The 17,254-nt window shown below is 37.2% G+C and overlaps 1 protein-coding gene across 2 annotated transcripts in view; it reads left to right on the top strand.

The window, feature by feature from the left end:
- DNAJC13 (DnaJ heat shock protein family (Hsp40) member C13) overlaps positions 1–17,254 on the top strand; it is a 125,207-nt gene that overhangs the window by 87,916 nt on the left and 20,037 nt on the right. For both annotated transcript variants that reach the window (XM_043595399.1, XM_043595398.1), the window contains 12 exons: positions 1,361–1,545; positions 1,982–2,056; positions 3,720–3,839; positions 4,800–4,979; positions 5,684–5,851; positions 7,919–8,032; positions 9,355–9,471; positions 10,781–10,958; positions 12,364–12,455; positions 14,139–14,238; positions 15,739–15,813; positions 16,279–16,391. In XM_043595399.1, the coding sequence (XP_043451334.1) occupies positions 1,361–1,545; positions 1,982–2,056; positions 3,720–3,839; positions 4,800–4,979; positions 5,684–5,851; positions 7,919–8,032; positions 9,355–9,471; positions 10,781–10,958; positions 12,364–12,455; positions 14,139–14,238; positions 15,739–15,813; positions 16,279–16,391 (1,517 nt within the window). The remainder of the gene's footprint in view (positions 1–1,360; positions 1,546–1,981; positions 2,057–3,719; positions 3,840–4,799; positions 4,980–5,683; positions 5,852–7,918; positions 8,033–9,354; positions 9,472–10,780; positions 10,959–12,363; positions 12,456–14,138; positions 14,239–15,738; positions 15,814–16,278; positions 16,392–17,254) is intronic.

Here is a 17,254-nt window from a genome sequence, read left to right as displayed (position 1 = left end):
TTCTACAGTATATTTTAATAGATTTAGAGTTATTATTGCGTAAGATTCTTAGAATTGCATTTTAGAGTAAAAGAGCAGTTTTCTATTGGAAGGGCCAAAATGTTGTTTGTTTTTATACTTTACACTTCTTACCTATGTTTTTTAGTATTTTGCATTTCCAGCAAGTTTTTGTTACTCCTTCTGGAAGGACGTTAGCTTTTTGTGCCTGTTCATAACTTTAAAAGCTTCTAAAGAATGGTCTGGTCTTTAAAACCAATAGAAACTTTTCATGTGATCATATACTTTTCTCATACTTCTCATTTCCTATGGTAGCTCTCAAAACCCTCTGATCCTATGGGATAGTTTGCAAACCATGATTGTAGAAGAAATAGGTATGATTTCACAGTACAAGGTTATTGGGAATTTCCAGCATGTTTGCAGTGCCATTTGCTGTTAACAATAACCAGAAAGCCAGGAAAGTGAAAACTTTAAAGGCTTTGTTGGGGATGGGAAGTTAGTTTCAAGACTGCAGGTGTCCTTTGGCTTTGGAACTGAACTTGGCTTGAAGCCAAGAGTAAGAGACCCATTTGCTCTGTAGGATGATGTTGGGAGAGAAGGAAGAGAGGACAGTGGGGATTTGAGATAAGCAGGACTGTTGGGTAATTGAAGACAAGTGGGATTGCAGTTTTAGTATTACACGGGACAGCATGGGGATCTAGCAGTTTGAGAGCAGTGACTAATTGATTCACTTTTGCATATGAATTGAACAGAACACATTTGTAAAGCATTTAGTTACATGGCATTTACCACTAATCAAAATGACTTTAAACAAGTCTTTTTCAAACCATTGGTTACATTTTAATGGCTAATAACTATATTAGAGTTGCACTTGTGGCTCACCATTGGTTTATTATCAAGGTCATAATGTTTTTTCAGGCTGCACCTCCCACTTTTCCCAAAGGGGATTTATAAATAAGTTCTGGTGTGGGGTCCTGATCTGTCTGTGCTGTCTGCGGTCACATGAAAAGTTACAAAGATTCCGTGGACAATGCAGAAAGTAGATATTTTGCAAAGGATCAAAACCACTACATGCTTAAGTTTAGTAAAGTTTAATCTACCAGAGAATAATCTTTTTGGGGGCAGAAAAATTTTAGAGAAATCAGCCAAACAAGTATGCTAGAAAAGGAAAGATCCAAGGGATTTATACTAGGTTTAATTTCTTTTTATGAACTAGAATTAGGAGACATTTAAGATGTTAAATATTTTGTCATTTTTTTTAAGGGAACACAATTGAACATAGTGTCAGAATTAACTTAAAACTATGACAATCAATTTTTCTTTTGCTTACTGTTTTCCCAACACTAACTTTTGATTATTTCAGATTTACAGCCTTATAAATATGCAGGATACCCCATGCTAATTAGGACTATAACAATGGAAACTTCAGATGACCTCCTGTTCTCAAAAGAATCACCATTGTTGCCTGCTGCTACAGAGCTAGCTTTCCATACTGTCAACTGCTCGGCCCTCAATGCTGAAGAGCTCAGGAGGGAGAATGGAATTGAGGTAATATGGGATGACCTCTGTCCTTTCTCTTCAAGCTAGTTGAGGCACATTGCATGACTTTTGGCAATAGAGAATTCACCAAGTACAATTGATGGAATTTCTTACCTTAATTTATTCCACCAAATAACATGTTATATTCTCCATATTCTAGCATTAAAATTAAAGGTAGAAATGGAGCTTTATTTCATAATGTGAAATGGAAAGTATTTGATTCAAAATTGATAACCTTAACTGCTCACAAAATAGCTTATTGGGAATGTTAAAAAAAAAACAAAAAACTTCTAGGGATCTTTTACTTGTTTAACAAATGTTAATTGAGCAAACATTTACCAAGTATCTAACATTAAAAGGTCATTAATATTTTATTCCTACCAGAAAAGACTTTTCAGACTTCAAGTCAAAATGGGGGATTAATGGATAACTTCTTTCTCTTCAGGTGTTACAGGAGGCATTTAGTCGCTGTGTGGCTGTGTTGAATCGTTCTAGTAAACCAAGTGACATGTCAGTACAGGTGAGGCTAAAATGTGTGGTTCCAAGACAGTTACACTAGACCAGTAGTAATTGAAACTTGAACTTCTATGAGAATCACTTGGAGGGCTCATGAAAACGTGGGTGGCTGACCCCTGCTTGGGCTGCTGCCCATAGTTTCTGATTCAGTGGTTCTGGGGTAGAGGACTGAATATGCTTTTAACAAATTCTCAGGTGATACTGAGGCTATTGGTTTCTTTATCACACTTAAGTACTACACTAAATCACGTGGAATCTAGTGGCTTGATTTTTTTTTTCTTTAGAGAATAGTATGATGAACTCTTATATCCCCACCATCCACTTACAAACATTTGTCATTTTGCCATTCTTTTTTCACTTATCATCTGCTCCTTCCGTAATTTCCTTCTCTACCTCCCTCTCCCATCTCTAGTCATGTTTTTCCAGTTGTATTGAGAAGCAGTTGGCATACATCATTGTATTAATTTAAGGCATATTGCATGATGCTTTGATTTACATATACTGTGAAATGATTACCACAGGTTCACCTAACATTTGTCATCTTAGATATAACAATCCATCACTATAGTTTTTTTTTTTTTTTTTCTGTTAAGGTTATAATTGAACTTATTGAGAGAAAAATCCATCAGGAATTCATTAAGATCATTGTAGAATGCATCTTTTTGTGTGGTCCTTTTTATGCTAGCAAATTTTAGAATATAAAACAAACAAGTACAGGGTGCCTGGGTGGTGGCTCAGTTGATTAAGCGTCTGACTTCGGCTCAGGTCATGATCTCGTGGTTGGTGGGTTTGAGCCCCATGTTGGGCTCTGTGCTAACAGCTCAGACCCCAGAGCCTGCTTCAGATTCTGTGTCCCCTTCTCTCTCAGCCCCTCCCCCATTCACATCTGATTCTTTCTCTCTTTCTCTCTCTCTCAAAAATAAATATAAACACTTAAATGAGTACAAGCTTTTTAGTTTCATACTTTATTTTGAAGTGTGGTAAATAAGTAGATTTGTTAGTTCTGCAATGTTAATAAGTTGGACAAAAATACCTTAACCGGAGGTTGGCAGACATCTTTTTATAAAGGGCCAGAGAGTAAATAAATATTTTTGTCAGGCTATTTACAGTCTCTCTTGCATATGTGTGTGTGTGTGTGCGTGTGTGTGTGTTAACAACCTTTAAAAATGTAAAACTGGGGTGCCTGGGTGGCTCAGTCAGTTACGCATCCAGCTCTTGGTTTTGGTTCAGGTCATAATCTCATGGTTCATGAGTTCAAGCCCCATATCGGGCTCTGTGCCGATATGGCAGTGCAGAGCCTGATTGGGGGTTCTCTCTCTCCCCTCTTTATCTGTCCCTACCCCACTTACACTCTTTTTTTTTTTTTTTTTTTTTTTTGAGAAAAAGTAAAAACCATTCTTAGCTCCCTGGCCATACAAAAATGAACCAGGGCCAATTTGGCCCATGCACTGCAGTAGCCATGGTTTGCCCACCCTGCATATAGAGGAAATCTTAGCCAGAATTACTAGTGATTCAGTAGAAATGTTCTTTTTAAATTTGGAGCATCATACATAGGATTAAGCATTATTCATGAATCTCTGCTGACTTGATTTCTGGTGTCTTAAGTAAGGAATGTGCATGTGAACCTTTTTTTGGTTTTTGTTTTTGCTCTGTTGTGTTGCATGCAGGTGTGTGGACACATAAGCAAATGCTACAGTGTGGCTGCTCAGTTTGAAGAATGCCGAGAGAAGATCACGGAAATGCCTGGCATCATCAAGGATCTCTGTCGGGTGCTATATTTTGGCAAGGTAGAGTTCATCTTTAATGCTTTCTAGATGCAGTAGGCAATGGGTGTTCTTGTCACATAGCCAGTCCCCAATTTATACATAAGCTGTTTTCCCAAAATTGTTTTTATGTGCATTATTTGGATCTCTAAAATCATTTTCACAGAACCCTTGGTGTAAATGGAGGCTTTAGTTCCTATGGTGGCCCATAAGAAATAAGACTAAAGTGACATGTAAAGGGAAGTGGGTCTCATCTGAACATTGGAAGAGAGGCAGAGAAGAAATGAGAGACTAGAGTAAATGAATCTAATGCAAGTAAAGGACCATGTGAAACCTGTAACAATCAAGTCACTGGTGGGAAGGGCTTTGGGTTGCTGAGAAGTTAATATTTCCTCCAAATCCTGTACTGCTGAGGCAAATTAGCCTCAAACTAGGGTAGGTGAAGTAGGTGACTGGGAAGGAGAGAGAGCTTTCTTAGATAACTGGATGGAGTGAGTTCTGTTGGAATTGAATAGGATTGGGGTGCCGATCCTGGACTAAGTTATCTAGAGTTAATAAATCTGATGAAAATCTCTTAAGTATATTTACATGATGTCCTTCGAAGTGTTTAATGAGAATACAAACTCTGATATAAAGAAGTAAATCCATACACCTGCACTAAAGATATTTCTGATACAGTTAAGACCCTAGCATGTGAGTTGTAATGCCTTATGACTATTTTTAAAAATTAGAATACAAAAATGGAGAAAACTATATTTCCGAATCTTTGAGTACTAGCCTCGAAAGCAATTCAGTGTCTTATCACAGGGTCACTTTTAATTTTAGACTTTAAAGGATATTGGATTCAGATTTAAATTGGAATTGAAAATACAAGAGAGGTGAACATTTTGCGCAGTAAGATGGCTAGCTTGACGTACATTCATAACCAATTTCTCTTGGGAGCTTTTTTTTTTTTTTTTAATTTCATTATTCTTAATCTCTCAGAGTATTCCACGGGTGGCCGCTCTTGGAGTAGAATGTGTCAGTTCCTTTGCTGTTGATTTCTGGCTACAGACACACCTATTTCAGGCTGGAATTTTGTGGCATCTGCTTGGTTATCTATTTAATTATGACTACACGCTAGAAGAGAGTGGCATTCAGAAAAGCGAAGAAACAAATCAGCAGGTAACCTTCACACTGCTTTAGTCTTGAATTTAAACCCAAACCATAGGTTAATGCTGAATAATGCAAAGCAAAGGTCTAGCTATACAGAGCCCCAGACATGAACTGTTTTTCTGGATAACTAAATTTATAGCTCTTTAAGTCCCAGAACTTATTTTATTTTAACCATTTATGCTATGAGGATTTAAGGGGAGGGAATTTATAGTAGCATATACTGTACATAACTTAATCTTTTCTATTACCTAGAATCATTTTTATGATTGCAAAATTATGGTTGTATATCACAGAGAAATACAATGGTGTTGTTGGGGCTAGCTCCCCCAGGCACTTGAATACTTAACCTCATTTCCTTGAATATTTTTTCTGTCTCCTTTTTTAGTCACTCACCTTCATTACTCACGTTGTTAGTGTGTTCCTCTAGCAGGCAAGTCTGCCTACCTCTACTGTACTCCCCACCCTACCCCCAAATGTACTTCTTCCAGTTATCTATAAGATGGTGTAATGGTTATAACTGAGTATGTATATTCTGATGTTCTTTTGTGTAAATGGAAGAGCACATTCTAATGCATGAACTCTCTGACATCAGTGTTGGGAACTTCCTTTCTGCGCCTTAAATACGGTCCATACAGTTTTGATTTTATAAAGGCACCGTGTTACCTATGTAAGATGACATACCTACTTCAATGTATTAATATTTTTTGTAACAGGAAGTAGCCAACAGCCTTGCTAAATTGAGTGTCCGTGCTCTGAGTCGCCTTGGAGGATACCTGCCTGAAGAACAAGCGACCCCAGAAAATCCAACCATAAGAAAAAGTTTAGCTGGCATGCTGACACCCTATGTTGCTAGAAAACTTGCTGTAGTTAGTGCTACTGAGGTACGTGCTTCAGAGATAGCCTGGGTTTTGATGAATATTGCAAGATCCTTTAAATAGGAGGGGAACACAGCAATGTTTATTGCTGTAGGAAACCTAAAAATTGAAACTGTTCACCTTTGTTCTCTCAGCCAGGAAATTCAGTTTATTGTGGATTGATGGTAACGGTTCTACAAGTCCACCCTTTCTGCAAGGGTAGATTAACTTCAGGTTTCTCTGCTCTGGAGCGCACCATAATTCTTCCCAACCTTGAGTCATGAAGAGACAGGACAAGAGCATGAACTTGGAATGGTGTTTCACACTGGGCACAGAACTGGGAGTTAGGAGACCCAGAGTCTGGTTTTACAAGCTCTAACTTATTTACACTCAGAGTTGAAATCCTAAAAGCTAATAGATACACATACATGGATTCATGACAAAAGTCAAGCATGACTTTGACAGCTCTCCCAACCTCTTTGGCCTCTTTGGCCTCTTTTGTGAGGATCATTGAGAAACAATCTAAGAATGTAGCATTAAAGAATTAAAGTATAAAAACCCACTGAGTAGGATACTATGAAACCTTAAAGGTATATTTAAAGACCTTAAAACATGCTTAGGGGCACCTGGGTGGCTCAGCTGGTTGAGCGTCTGACTTCGGCTCTGGTCATGATCTCATTGTTTGTGAGTTCGAGCCCCGAGTCAGGCTCTGTGCTGATACCTCGGAGCCTGGAGCCTGCTTCGGATTCTGTGTCTCCTTCTCTCTCTACCCCTCCCCAACTTGTGCTCTGACTCTCTATGTGTCTCAAAAAATAAATAAATATAAAAAAAAATTAAAAAAGAAGATGTTTAAAGTATTTTAAGTGAAAAGGCTAAAAATCCCATTTTTGGTATTAAATGGGTGGATGTTAACTGTACTTCTCCCTGAATGGCTGAATTATAGGCTATTTTTATGTTTTCTCTGATGATCATCCAGTACTTTTGTAAGGGAAAAAGTCCTCTGTTCCAAATGTAAAGTATTCTTAGAATTTATTAAACATTTGTTTTTTAATTCAACCTGATTCTTTTTTTAGTGTAGACCATTGCTTTTCAGTGCCCTCTGAGCAAGAGGGAAGAGCTTTAGATACTGCTCCTGATGTTTGTACTTTCTCTATGCAAAGTATACATGATGCATTTTGCTGATTGAAAACATTCTTTCCAGAAATGCTGACAGGTTGTTGATAAACTGTTGGGTAGGGTGGTGGGGGGAGAAAAGTAGCATTTCAGAATCTTGGCCTAAACTCCATGTGGATTTTTCAAAATGCTTATTTTAAACTGCTATTTCTCAAAGTTTTATAATTTTCCTAAGAATGTATTTTTTCAATCATTTTATTTAACTAGTAGTTAAAACGTTTTAAAACAGGTTAGATGGCTTTGTATAAGAGGAAGGTTATAGCCTGCTACTCTCCTCCTAGTATAGAGCTCTGTAAATGTAGAATTAAGAAGTTTGTATTAGAGAGTCTCAAGTCTTTCTATAACACTGCTAATCGAGGAGAGCTAAATAAACAGTTAAGCACACTGGATGGCTAAGCAGTCAGAAGCTGTGTCTTCAAAACTGCTTCATGCAGCCTTGAGTCCGGGTTTGGCCAAGGAAATCTAAAGTGACTCTCTGCTCCTCAGTTTTATTTCCCTTCATAGCAGTATGCTTCAGAAAGACAGATTTTGTTTTCTGATTTGTTTATGTAAAGGCAGTATGGTATGGTTCTTTTTAAGCTCATGTTTACTATTTATTAAATGTTTCAACACAACTATCTCATGTTAATTTTCACCATAGCAGAGCAAATGTTACGATTGGGAGTCATACCGACTCCAATTTGTGTCCTAGTTTCCCCACTTAAGGCCTGTGTGACCTGGGACAAATCCCTGGATTACTCTCAGCTTTGATTTTTCTCAGTTGCAAAATGGATGATATCAGCAAACTTGTTAGAATTATTGAGGTCCATTGTATCTAAGGCACTTGTTACAGTGCTTGGCATGTGATCAGCAGTTTCAGTAAATGATAAGTTGAATTATTTTTTTCCAAATGTTACAAAATAGTAATATTCTGTGCCCTAGATTCTGAAGATGCTTAACAGCAACACAGAGAGCCCCTATTTGATATGGAACAATTCTACAAGAGCAGAACTACTTGAGTTTCTTGAATCCCAACAAGAAAACATGATTAAAAAAGTATGTTATTGTTTCATAAATTTCTTGGGTAACTTTTATAAATATTCTCTGGAAACATAACTTAGTACTGACAAAACAGAAACGTATTTATTGTGTCTCCATTTGGTGTTAATTAAGCCTATAGGTTTTTGCCACCTAATATGTGGTCCATGTAAGAACAGTGTTCTTGTATTTAATGAGACATTTGTGTTTGTGGTTGTTACTGTTTAGTTTACATGTAGCTGCTTCCCATTGTAACGAATTTTTCTACCTAAAAGCACTCTTCTCTTCAGCCTCTTTTTTGAGTATATCAGAGTTGCTTTCTGGTATCAGAATTGAATGATTTCTCTTGTCTTGCCATCTTCTGGTGGAGAATCTGTTAAGCTATGAAAAAACAAACAAAAAACCCCAAAAGACTGTACTGTGCCCAGTAAGGATAAGGCTTGTATAATCCACATACTAGGTCGTTGAGACTTGATGAGTTAGCAGACAGTTATGTCTGTGTGTTTAGAAGTTATTATGCAATGAACACCACTGTTATGTCCTGAACTATTTAACTCATTTCATGATAGTCACTCAGAACTCTACATAGATAGAAGTCTTTTGAAAATTGCAGAGCTGGGGAGAATAGATCTCACGTTTTTATACATCTCTCCTTTTACCAGAAGGGACATAATAGCATCTTCTCTTTGTTTAATACTCCACAATTTATTGTATACTTTTACATATGATTTCAGTCCAACTTAAATTCTGTGTAATTTCAACCTGAATCTTCATTGGGACTGTTTCTCTCCCATTCCTCTTTTCTGTCTTTTTCCTTTTCCTTAAGTGGAAACTCTTCAGTTTGGCAATCTCTGTAACAGTACCCTGTCTTTTTTTTATTCAGAGACTCTGTTTTCCAGCACTTTCATTCAGCGTGTTACTTTTTAAAGGCCAGTCCAAATGTGTTCATTTCTGAGCTCCATCACTCTATAGCTGACTAGGCCAAATGTCTGCTGAGTGGAATGAGAAGAACCAAGTGTCGTATACTTGCTTTATAAACACTAGCTCTAAGACACTTCATTAGCTGACTTCTGTGATCTTTTGAAATCTTAAAATGGGTTATAGTATTAATCTTTGAACTAAAAAATAACATAACTCCATGCCTATTTCAGAGTTCATATTATTATAAACATTAATATTGTATTGAGTGCTATGATTGGTTTCCTACCCTGTTTTTCCTCTAGAAAAGGAATGGATCTTTTAAGCTATTTATCTGTTATTAAATTGAATATGGTTAGATTTGTAAACCAGACAGTAATGATTTTGATTTACAACTAACAGCTTGTTTTCTTTTTTAAAAGGGTGATTGTGACAAAACTTATGGATCAGAATTTGTCTATAGCGATCATGCCAAAGAACTTATTGTAGGGGAGATTTTTGTTAGGGTGTATAATGAAGTCCCTACTTTCCAACTAGAGGTAAGCTCTGTGCTTTTAGTTTCGTGTGATACCTTCAGTCATTTGTTATTGAAAGCTGCTAGTTTATTCACTTCTCGGTGTGGTATTCAGAAATAATAAATACCTGTCCCTTGCCTAATGCTTCATACTAACCTGGGTATGTGACGGGGTACCATTAAAGGCCTCTTTATTTTGCATGTTGAAGAATTTGATTTTGTGGATTCATGAATAAGAAGTTATTCCTCGCCCAGCTATTTTTTATATTTTATGCATAATGCTTCCCAGCTGTGTCATGTGCATATGCCTTCAACTTAACTAGTCTCTCCTGGAAGTGCAAGGGCATTTACACATTCACTCCATCATCCACCAGATAGAAGTACTTCTCTGGCCAGTTATTAGAGGACAATAAGGAAATACCCGTGGAAAGCAAAGATACTTTTTACAAAATGAGGTCAAACCATGTCATTTCTTGTGGTGATCCCTAATCACTTTGAGAAGCAAGTGAGTGTCACAATGACAGCACAAGTTACTTTTTTGGAAAGTGACAAGGAGGATTTTGTGGTTGGTTGCCATGTAAGGAGGGAAGAAGGGAGACTGTTTTAAAGTTTGTGCTTGGAAAAAAAAGGAATTTACTAAACCATAATATATATTATTTATCGCGATAATATATATAAATAGCTGTTAAGCAGAATTAGTTCATTTATTTGTGAAGTCTCTTTGAAAACTGTCCCTTGAATTGATACCCTAAGTATATATTTTTTAAAATATAAAAATATAACCAAACTATAGAAGTTACATATTGTACTATCAATTACTTTGATTTGTAAAGGGAAGAGATACTCTAATTCAGAATTGTTATACTAAGATCCTAATGGGAGTATATTAGATCTCTAATGTATTAGGACAAAAGTTAAGGACACTTTTTTTTTTTTTTTAAGTTTGTTTATTTTGAGAAAAGAGTGTGCACACTGCAAGCGGGAGAGGAGCAGAGAGGGATGGAGAGAGAATCCCAAGCAGGCTCCTTGCTATCATTGCGGAGCCTGATGTGGGGCTTGATCTCATGAATTGTAAGATCATGACCTGAGCTGAAATCAGGAGTCAGATGCTTAACTGCCTGAGCCACCCAGGTGTCCTGAAACACTTTCTAATGCAACTGGGTGTTGTCCCCACAACCCCCAATTCATAGATGTTCGTGTGTATGTATAATTTAATCATTCCATAGCTTGAAGGTTTTGCCGGAGAGTGGGTGGGGGAAGGTGTTGCTCTGGAGTTTTTTAATGATTATTTCTGGGGGCACACGTGTTTGTAAACATTTCTCCACTCATTTTAGGTTCCAAAAGCATTTGCCGCAAGTCTTTTGGATTATATAGGCTCCCAGGCCCAGTACCTCCACACATTCATGGCTATCACACATGCTGCAAAAGTGGAGTCAGAGCAACACGGAGACCGCTTGCCAAGAGTGGAAATGGCTTTGGAGGCTCTGAGAAATGTCATAAAATATAATCCAGGTGTGTGACTATACCCTTGATCAGTAAGATCCTTAAAATAGAAGGGCCCTAAAAATTCCCAATTTTATCGGAGAAACTCAAAGAAAATAGTATACTTGGTTGTAATGTTTACTTGGTATAACATAACAAGACTTGAGCTCCTATTTTTACCTATAAACAGTAGGATGGAAAGAGAGGTCAAGGCATCATGTTTAGAAGTATTCATATCTCTAAGAGAAAATAAGTCTTAATGAGTTGAAAAGGTAGAATAACTTTGATGGTGTAAAATTCCACATTGATGACATAAGTTGACATATAAGTGCTTAAATTAGATTTATTAATTAGGTGATCTAATTTGCCTTCTCTGCTACCTGACACATAGTTTTGAGAAACTGACTGAAGCTTTTGGTATATAAAAATTGAAATAAAAAAGTGAGAGTTTTCATTCTTAAATGACCTTAAGAGGACATTTCCAAAAATGTCTTGCCTGACTCCAGGGAGATGCATGTGTGAAAATCTGAAAGTATCAAAGTTTTCTAACTTTGATAACAGATATGGAATATAAAACCTAAAACAATACAGATTCAACGTAAGTTACTTGAAGACCCCAAATCCTTTTTATTTTTATTAACTTTCAGGTACTCTTTTGCTCTTTTCAGTATATATTATGATGATCTAGTGATTTGAAAATGAATTTAAAAGCAACCTATGAATGGAATATTTTCAGACTCTTAAGTCAAGGAGTCTTAGTGAATTTTCTTCTGAAGTCTCAAAAAATTACAGATTACACCATATGTGTTCTTACTACCATATAGTAAAAGGAAAAATACACTGAACAAAATTTTAATGTTTAATGTTTTTGTTCCGTTAACAAGATGGTAGTAAGTATATGGGGTTGGGGTTTGAGGTGGGTGAGAAACGGAAGAAATACTATTCAGTTTTATGTATTTTCGCAAGTAGTCCTTTGTATATGCATACAGGTGTCTATGATGTAGTCCTCAACCAGCAGAGTTCCAATACAGTCTAAAAACCAAAAGGCAAATGATGTCACACACTCCCAAAATATAATTAGGCAGAGGGGTAGCTATAAGATCTAGAGGTAAAGAGTAAAAATACCACCTTACACCCTTATTTTTAAACTTGTATTTGGAGTGTGTATTTGATACATTGTTTTTAGCCTGAGGGCTAGGGGTGTGGATGGAAATGAAAACAAAACAAACCTAAGAAATTCTGTCTTATTCTTTGCCTCTTAAGATTTACTGCTGCTTAGAGGAACTTCACTCACTTAATGATAGAAATGTTGAGGAAAGATGATCAGAGACTTAGAATTGCCAGTAAACAACAGTGTATATTGGTTTTCTGAAGGTCTGTCATTTAGAACATTGCTTAGAAATAAAAGATAAGCATTTTTATTCTTATTCCCTAGGCTCTGAAAGTGAATGCATTGGGCACTTTAAGTTAATATTTTCTCTTCTCCGAGTCCATGGAGCTGGTCAAGTGCAGCAGTTGGCTTTAGAGGTAAAAGAATTTTATATTAAAGCATGTTGCCTTTCCTACCAGTACTGTATGTGTTTTAGGCCTTAATTAATCACCATCTGAATTTGGAAGTTTCCATGTGTGTTTATTTTTTCATTTTGCTTATTAAGCCAAGTAAATATGGTCTTAAAATTTGAATTAGCGTATTCATTTTGAAGAGCAAACTGCACAGTGTTACTCAAGGTGCTTCCCTGTATGGTCATTGTCTGTCATGCATCAGAACTTGGGATGCATTGTATAGTGTCATGCAGTGTGGGTTAGGGATTGGGCTTTACTGGAGAAGCTTGGAAGACACAGATGACAAGAATAGGGGGTAGGGTTTCCTTGATCTCCCAGTGTCCCCAGAGACCAGGGCATATTGCTGGCTACACACTGTAGGTTTGTGTTCAGAGGACAGATCCCACCCCCCCACCCCGCCCCTTCCCTTCAGTTGCTATCCCTTTTTGTGGATTAGTACAAAAGCAGCCTTTTCATTGAGGGTTACAGACAGACAACTGGGGTGTTAACACTCTTTACAGGAGCTGGCTAAGAAAGCCAGTTGCCCAGAACCTATGAGCCTTGGAGGTCCAAGAGAACTTAGAAATCCCTCCTTTAGGAGATCAAAGCACTGGTCCCATGGGAAGCCTGGTGCAGCCTTTTCCTCTGGGAGAGGCAGGAAGTCCCTAGCTGTAGGGGGCTTATGGTCTAGGCAGCCCAGAGTAAGCTCCCAGGATCATTTTGTAACACAACTTGTAAAGAACACTGCTGTAACAGGTTTATGAGCAGTTTCTAAATTATTTGTAAAACGTGTTCTTAGATTGCATTTTGGTTTAAAGATTTTTAATAAAATAATACAAGTTGAATTGGTCAAAAAATCTTAAGCATGTTCCTCTACTTAATTCCTCCATGTACCTTGTAACTTTTTAAATGAACATTATTAAATCTAAGATCTGTTGGTTGACCACATGGTTCAAATGAAGCAAAATTGATCTTTACTATAAAAGTTAGACTTGAGAGTTCATCCTTTTTTTTTTTTTATTTTTTTTAATGTTTATTTAGTGAGGATTGTTATCTTCCTAACCACTCCCCTCCCCAGTTTTGTGATTGGAAAACATTGCATGAACCAGTATAGCATCAAAGACATCTTAATAACCTCAAGATTTTGAATTGGTGCTAAAATATTTCTTTTGCTCAATATTTATTTCTAAATTAATAGGAAGCTAAAGTACATAATATATATATGAGCATTAACATTTTAAGTTATTTCTCAAAAGGTCAAAGTAATAAAGACATTCTTTTAAAATCAAACTGTTAAAAAATATTTTGCGGGTTACCTGGGTGGCTCAGTCGGTTAAGGCTCCGACTCTTGATTTCAGCTCAGCTCAGGTCATTTTCTCAGTTTGTGAGTTCAAGCCCTGCATTGGGCTTTGCACTGACATTGCAGAGCCTGCTTGGGATATATTCTCATTCTCTCTCTCTCTCTCTGCCCCTGTGCCCCTCCCCTGCTTGTGCTCTCTGTCTCTTCTTCAAAAAAATAAATAACCAGGAAAAGAAAATTAACTATTTTGTCCTCTAAACATTTTTTTCACTTTTGTGAAGCCTCAGATTTATTTAGGTCTGACTTAATTTGATTTAGGTCCAAAATTATTTCCCAAACTCTTAATATCCTGTTGATTTAATTTTCAGGTTGTGAATATAGTGACATCTAACCAAGATTGTGTCAACAATATTGCTGAATCAATGGTTTTGTCCAATTTATTGGCTCTGCTACATTCATTGCCATCAAGTATGTATATATATTCATGAATGGAATTTTGAAAACCACAGCATGGCCAACCTGTAGAGGGAGCAGTTACATAGATAGTATAAAACTTCTGACAAAACACAGCCATGTTTACTTTGGAATCTCTTCAGTGGTATTTTTTATATTAAAGCTGTCTTCCTAACTATGTTATACATAAATAATAAAAGTGTTTTGTATTTTCCATTTCGAAAGTTGGAGGCGAGAGAGGTCAAAAAATAAAGAGAAATAACTGGGTTTTTCAGTTTTCTGAGGATGATATATATGTAAGTAATTGAGAATTGACGCACGGTTTATAAAGAAACATCATTGGTCTTGGATGACAGGAAAAAAGTGCTTAAGATGAACATTACCTTGTTTTCAGCTTAGAGTTCAGTCCTGCATTCCTGTATGAGATTAGTTTTTAAAAATATACCTATCTTATTTCTTCAACACAGCCTGCACTAATATAGGCTCCTCTTAAATTGTGCCGTTGTCTAACATTGTGTGTATTTGTGCTTGAATCAACCTTGAGACTGCTTTTCAAAGACCATTGCACTATGACTCCAACATCACCACTAACAGAACATTACTCAGTTCTTTGCCAGCCTTTTGGAACCCATGTCACTCTTGGCTCATACCTGTCTTCCTCTGTGAGAGCAAGAACCTGTCTCATTCATTTAATGGATGCCTTGGTATCTTGCACACTTTAGGTGTTTCTTTTATGTTCAGTGACTTGAATGGAGTCGAATTTCGATTGAATAATTTTGTTTTAATAAGTGACATTTGCAATAGTTCTCTAAAATGACAGCTTTTGAAAGTCATTTGTAGGTTATTTGTAGTCGGTTTTTCTTTTTTTTATTGCTTTTTGACTCTAGGGATTATTAGATTTCACTCTCCTAGAGTCAAATAGCAATGATAGACAGGTGCTCAAAGGGGTGTAAAGAGCTGGCAAGGAGGGTAGAGGCTGCAAAGGGTGAGGCTGACACCGAAGCAACAATAAAAGCTGGTCACTGGGCTGGGCTGTGTTCACATACAGGAGAACAAACATTCAGAAGGGGGTTCCTAAGAGAAACAACAATACATCATTGAAAATGCACCCCTGTTTAAACATAGTTTCAAAGGAAAACAAGTCTTTGGAGGGGACAGAGGGAGGCTAAGTAAACATTTCATGTATTTAAAGTCCCTTAGTAAACAGTGGAAGACAGATAATTAAGTCCAAAATAGAAATGACAGCAGAGTAGGCTGAGATTTCTAGGTGTCAGCTACTTTACCTGTAAGATTAAATGAGATAAAAATATAAAATTACACTTTCAAACTATGAATTCTGTAACAGTCTTTATTCAGTGTAATTTTACATTGTTTGAAGTCGCTGATTATTGTGGAGATTTAAGTATGATATCCTCTGTAGAACACTTGGGTCAGTGCCTGGCACAGAATTGATGCCCAGTAAATGTCAGCTAATGTGATGATAATGCATTCCTTGAAATGTCTCTTACCTTGCAGGTCGTCAGCTTGTTCTGGAAACTCTTTATGCTTTGACCTCAAGTACAAAAATAATCAAAGAAGCAATGGCAAAAGGTACTGTATGAGGGCTTTCTCATCTAGTCCTGCTCAGTGATGATGAAGCTTATTTTGAATTGTTATGTGTAGTCTGATAAACTAGAAGAACGCTTTGGAGGGCTTACAATTAAAAAAAAAAAATCAAACTGCATTAAGTTGAAATGAAGTTGAAAATGAATTCCACTAATCAGACAAGTCCTATTCTTTTTTTTTTTTAACTTTTTTTTTCAACGTTTATTTATTTTTGCGACAGAGAGAGAGCATGAACGGGGGAGGGGCAGAGAGAGAGGGAGACACAGAATCAGAAACAGGCTCCAGGCTCCGAGCCATCAGCCCAAGAGCCCGACGCGGGGCTCGAACTCACGGACCCCGAGATCGTGACCTGGCTGAAGTCGGACACTTAACCGACTGCGCCACCCAGGCGCCCCTAAGTCCTGTTCTTTATAGTATAAATGCTAATCCTTTTTTTTTTTTCCTTCATAGGAGCTTTGATTTACTTATTAGATATGTTCTGCAATTCAACACATCCACAGGTTCGAGCCCAAACAGCAGAACTTTTTGCTAAAATGACCGCAGACAAACTAATAGGGCCAAAGGTGAGCACAAAATGGGTCTTTAGAAAGAAATTGATTGTTAAATCTGTTACGTTGTTACCGATTTCATGAAGTTTACCAAAGTATGACGTTGAAGATGAGGATATGATTTGATATGAAAGTTGGAGGATTGGCATACTTGGAATTGTTGCTCTGTATTACTACTTTGAGAAGAGTTACAGTTGGAGAAGTCTGAATTGGAAATGAGAAGTCTTAAGAGTGTGTTGGATTATGGTGATAAACTGTTTAACTTCCTTGAAGACAAGATAATTAAGTTAGACTTTGACACTGTCAGGATTGGTCTGTGTAGCAGTAGCTAGTGAAGGGGAGATGGTGATCTATGTTCTTACCCACTCCACCACATCTGTGTTAGTAAGGATACGCAGCCCGTGGGAAGTAAGTCCATACAGGCATGTGAGTGTAACAGCCTCTCCACTCTGCAGGGAGATCTTTTCATCCACAGTCTGGAGGTGACCAGATGATTTTTGGAATCATGGTCCAGTTTGTGGAGCAGGAACCTGTTAAAACAGTACTTCTAAATAGAATTTGTCCAGACATAGGTGTAGTCAGTCTTCTTCTATTATTAACTTAGTTTGAAAAGAAGTAGTGCTCACTGAAGCGTTGTCTGTGCCAGCCCATGAAGCAGCACCTCAGTGAAATGTGTCTTGAAATAAAGGCTCCTGAGCCCTCACTTCTGGAGTCTGATTTTGCATCAGTGAAGTAATCTGGATTTAGTGTGTGTGTGTGTGTGTGTGTGTGTGTGTGTGTGTGTGTGTGTGTGTGTCTGTGTGTGTGTGTGGTCTCCTCTCTAGATGTGAGAATGTGTCACAGGGCCTGAAACAGCTTTACTTTGGGAATAAAGTTAA

Source organism: Prionailurus bengalensis, chromosome C2 (genome assembly GCF_016509475.1).
Source record: "Prionailurus bengalensis isolate Pbe53 chromosome C2, Fcat_Pben_1.1_paternal_pri, whole genome shotgun sequence".
Taxonomy (NCBI): Eukaryota; Metazoa; Chordata; class Mammalia; order Carnivora; family Felidae; genus Prionailurus; species Prionailurus bengalensis.
The sequence above is the reverse complement of the archived record's forward strand: the minus strand, read 5'-3'. Positions and strand labels throughout refer to the sequence as shown.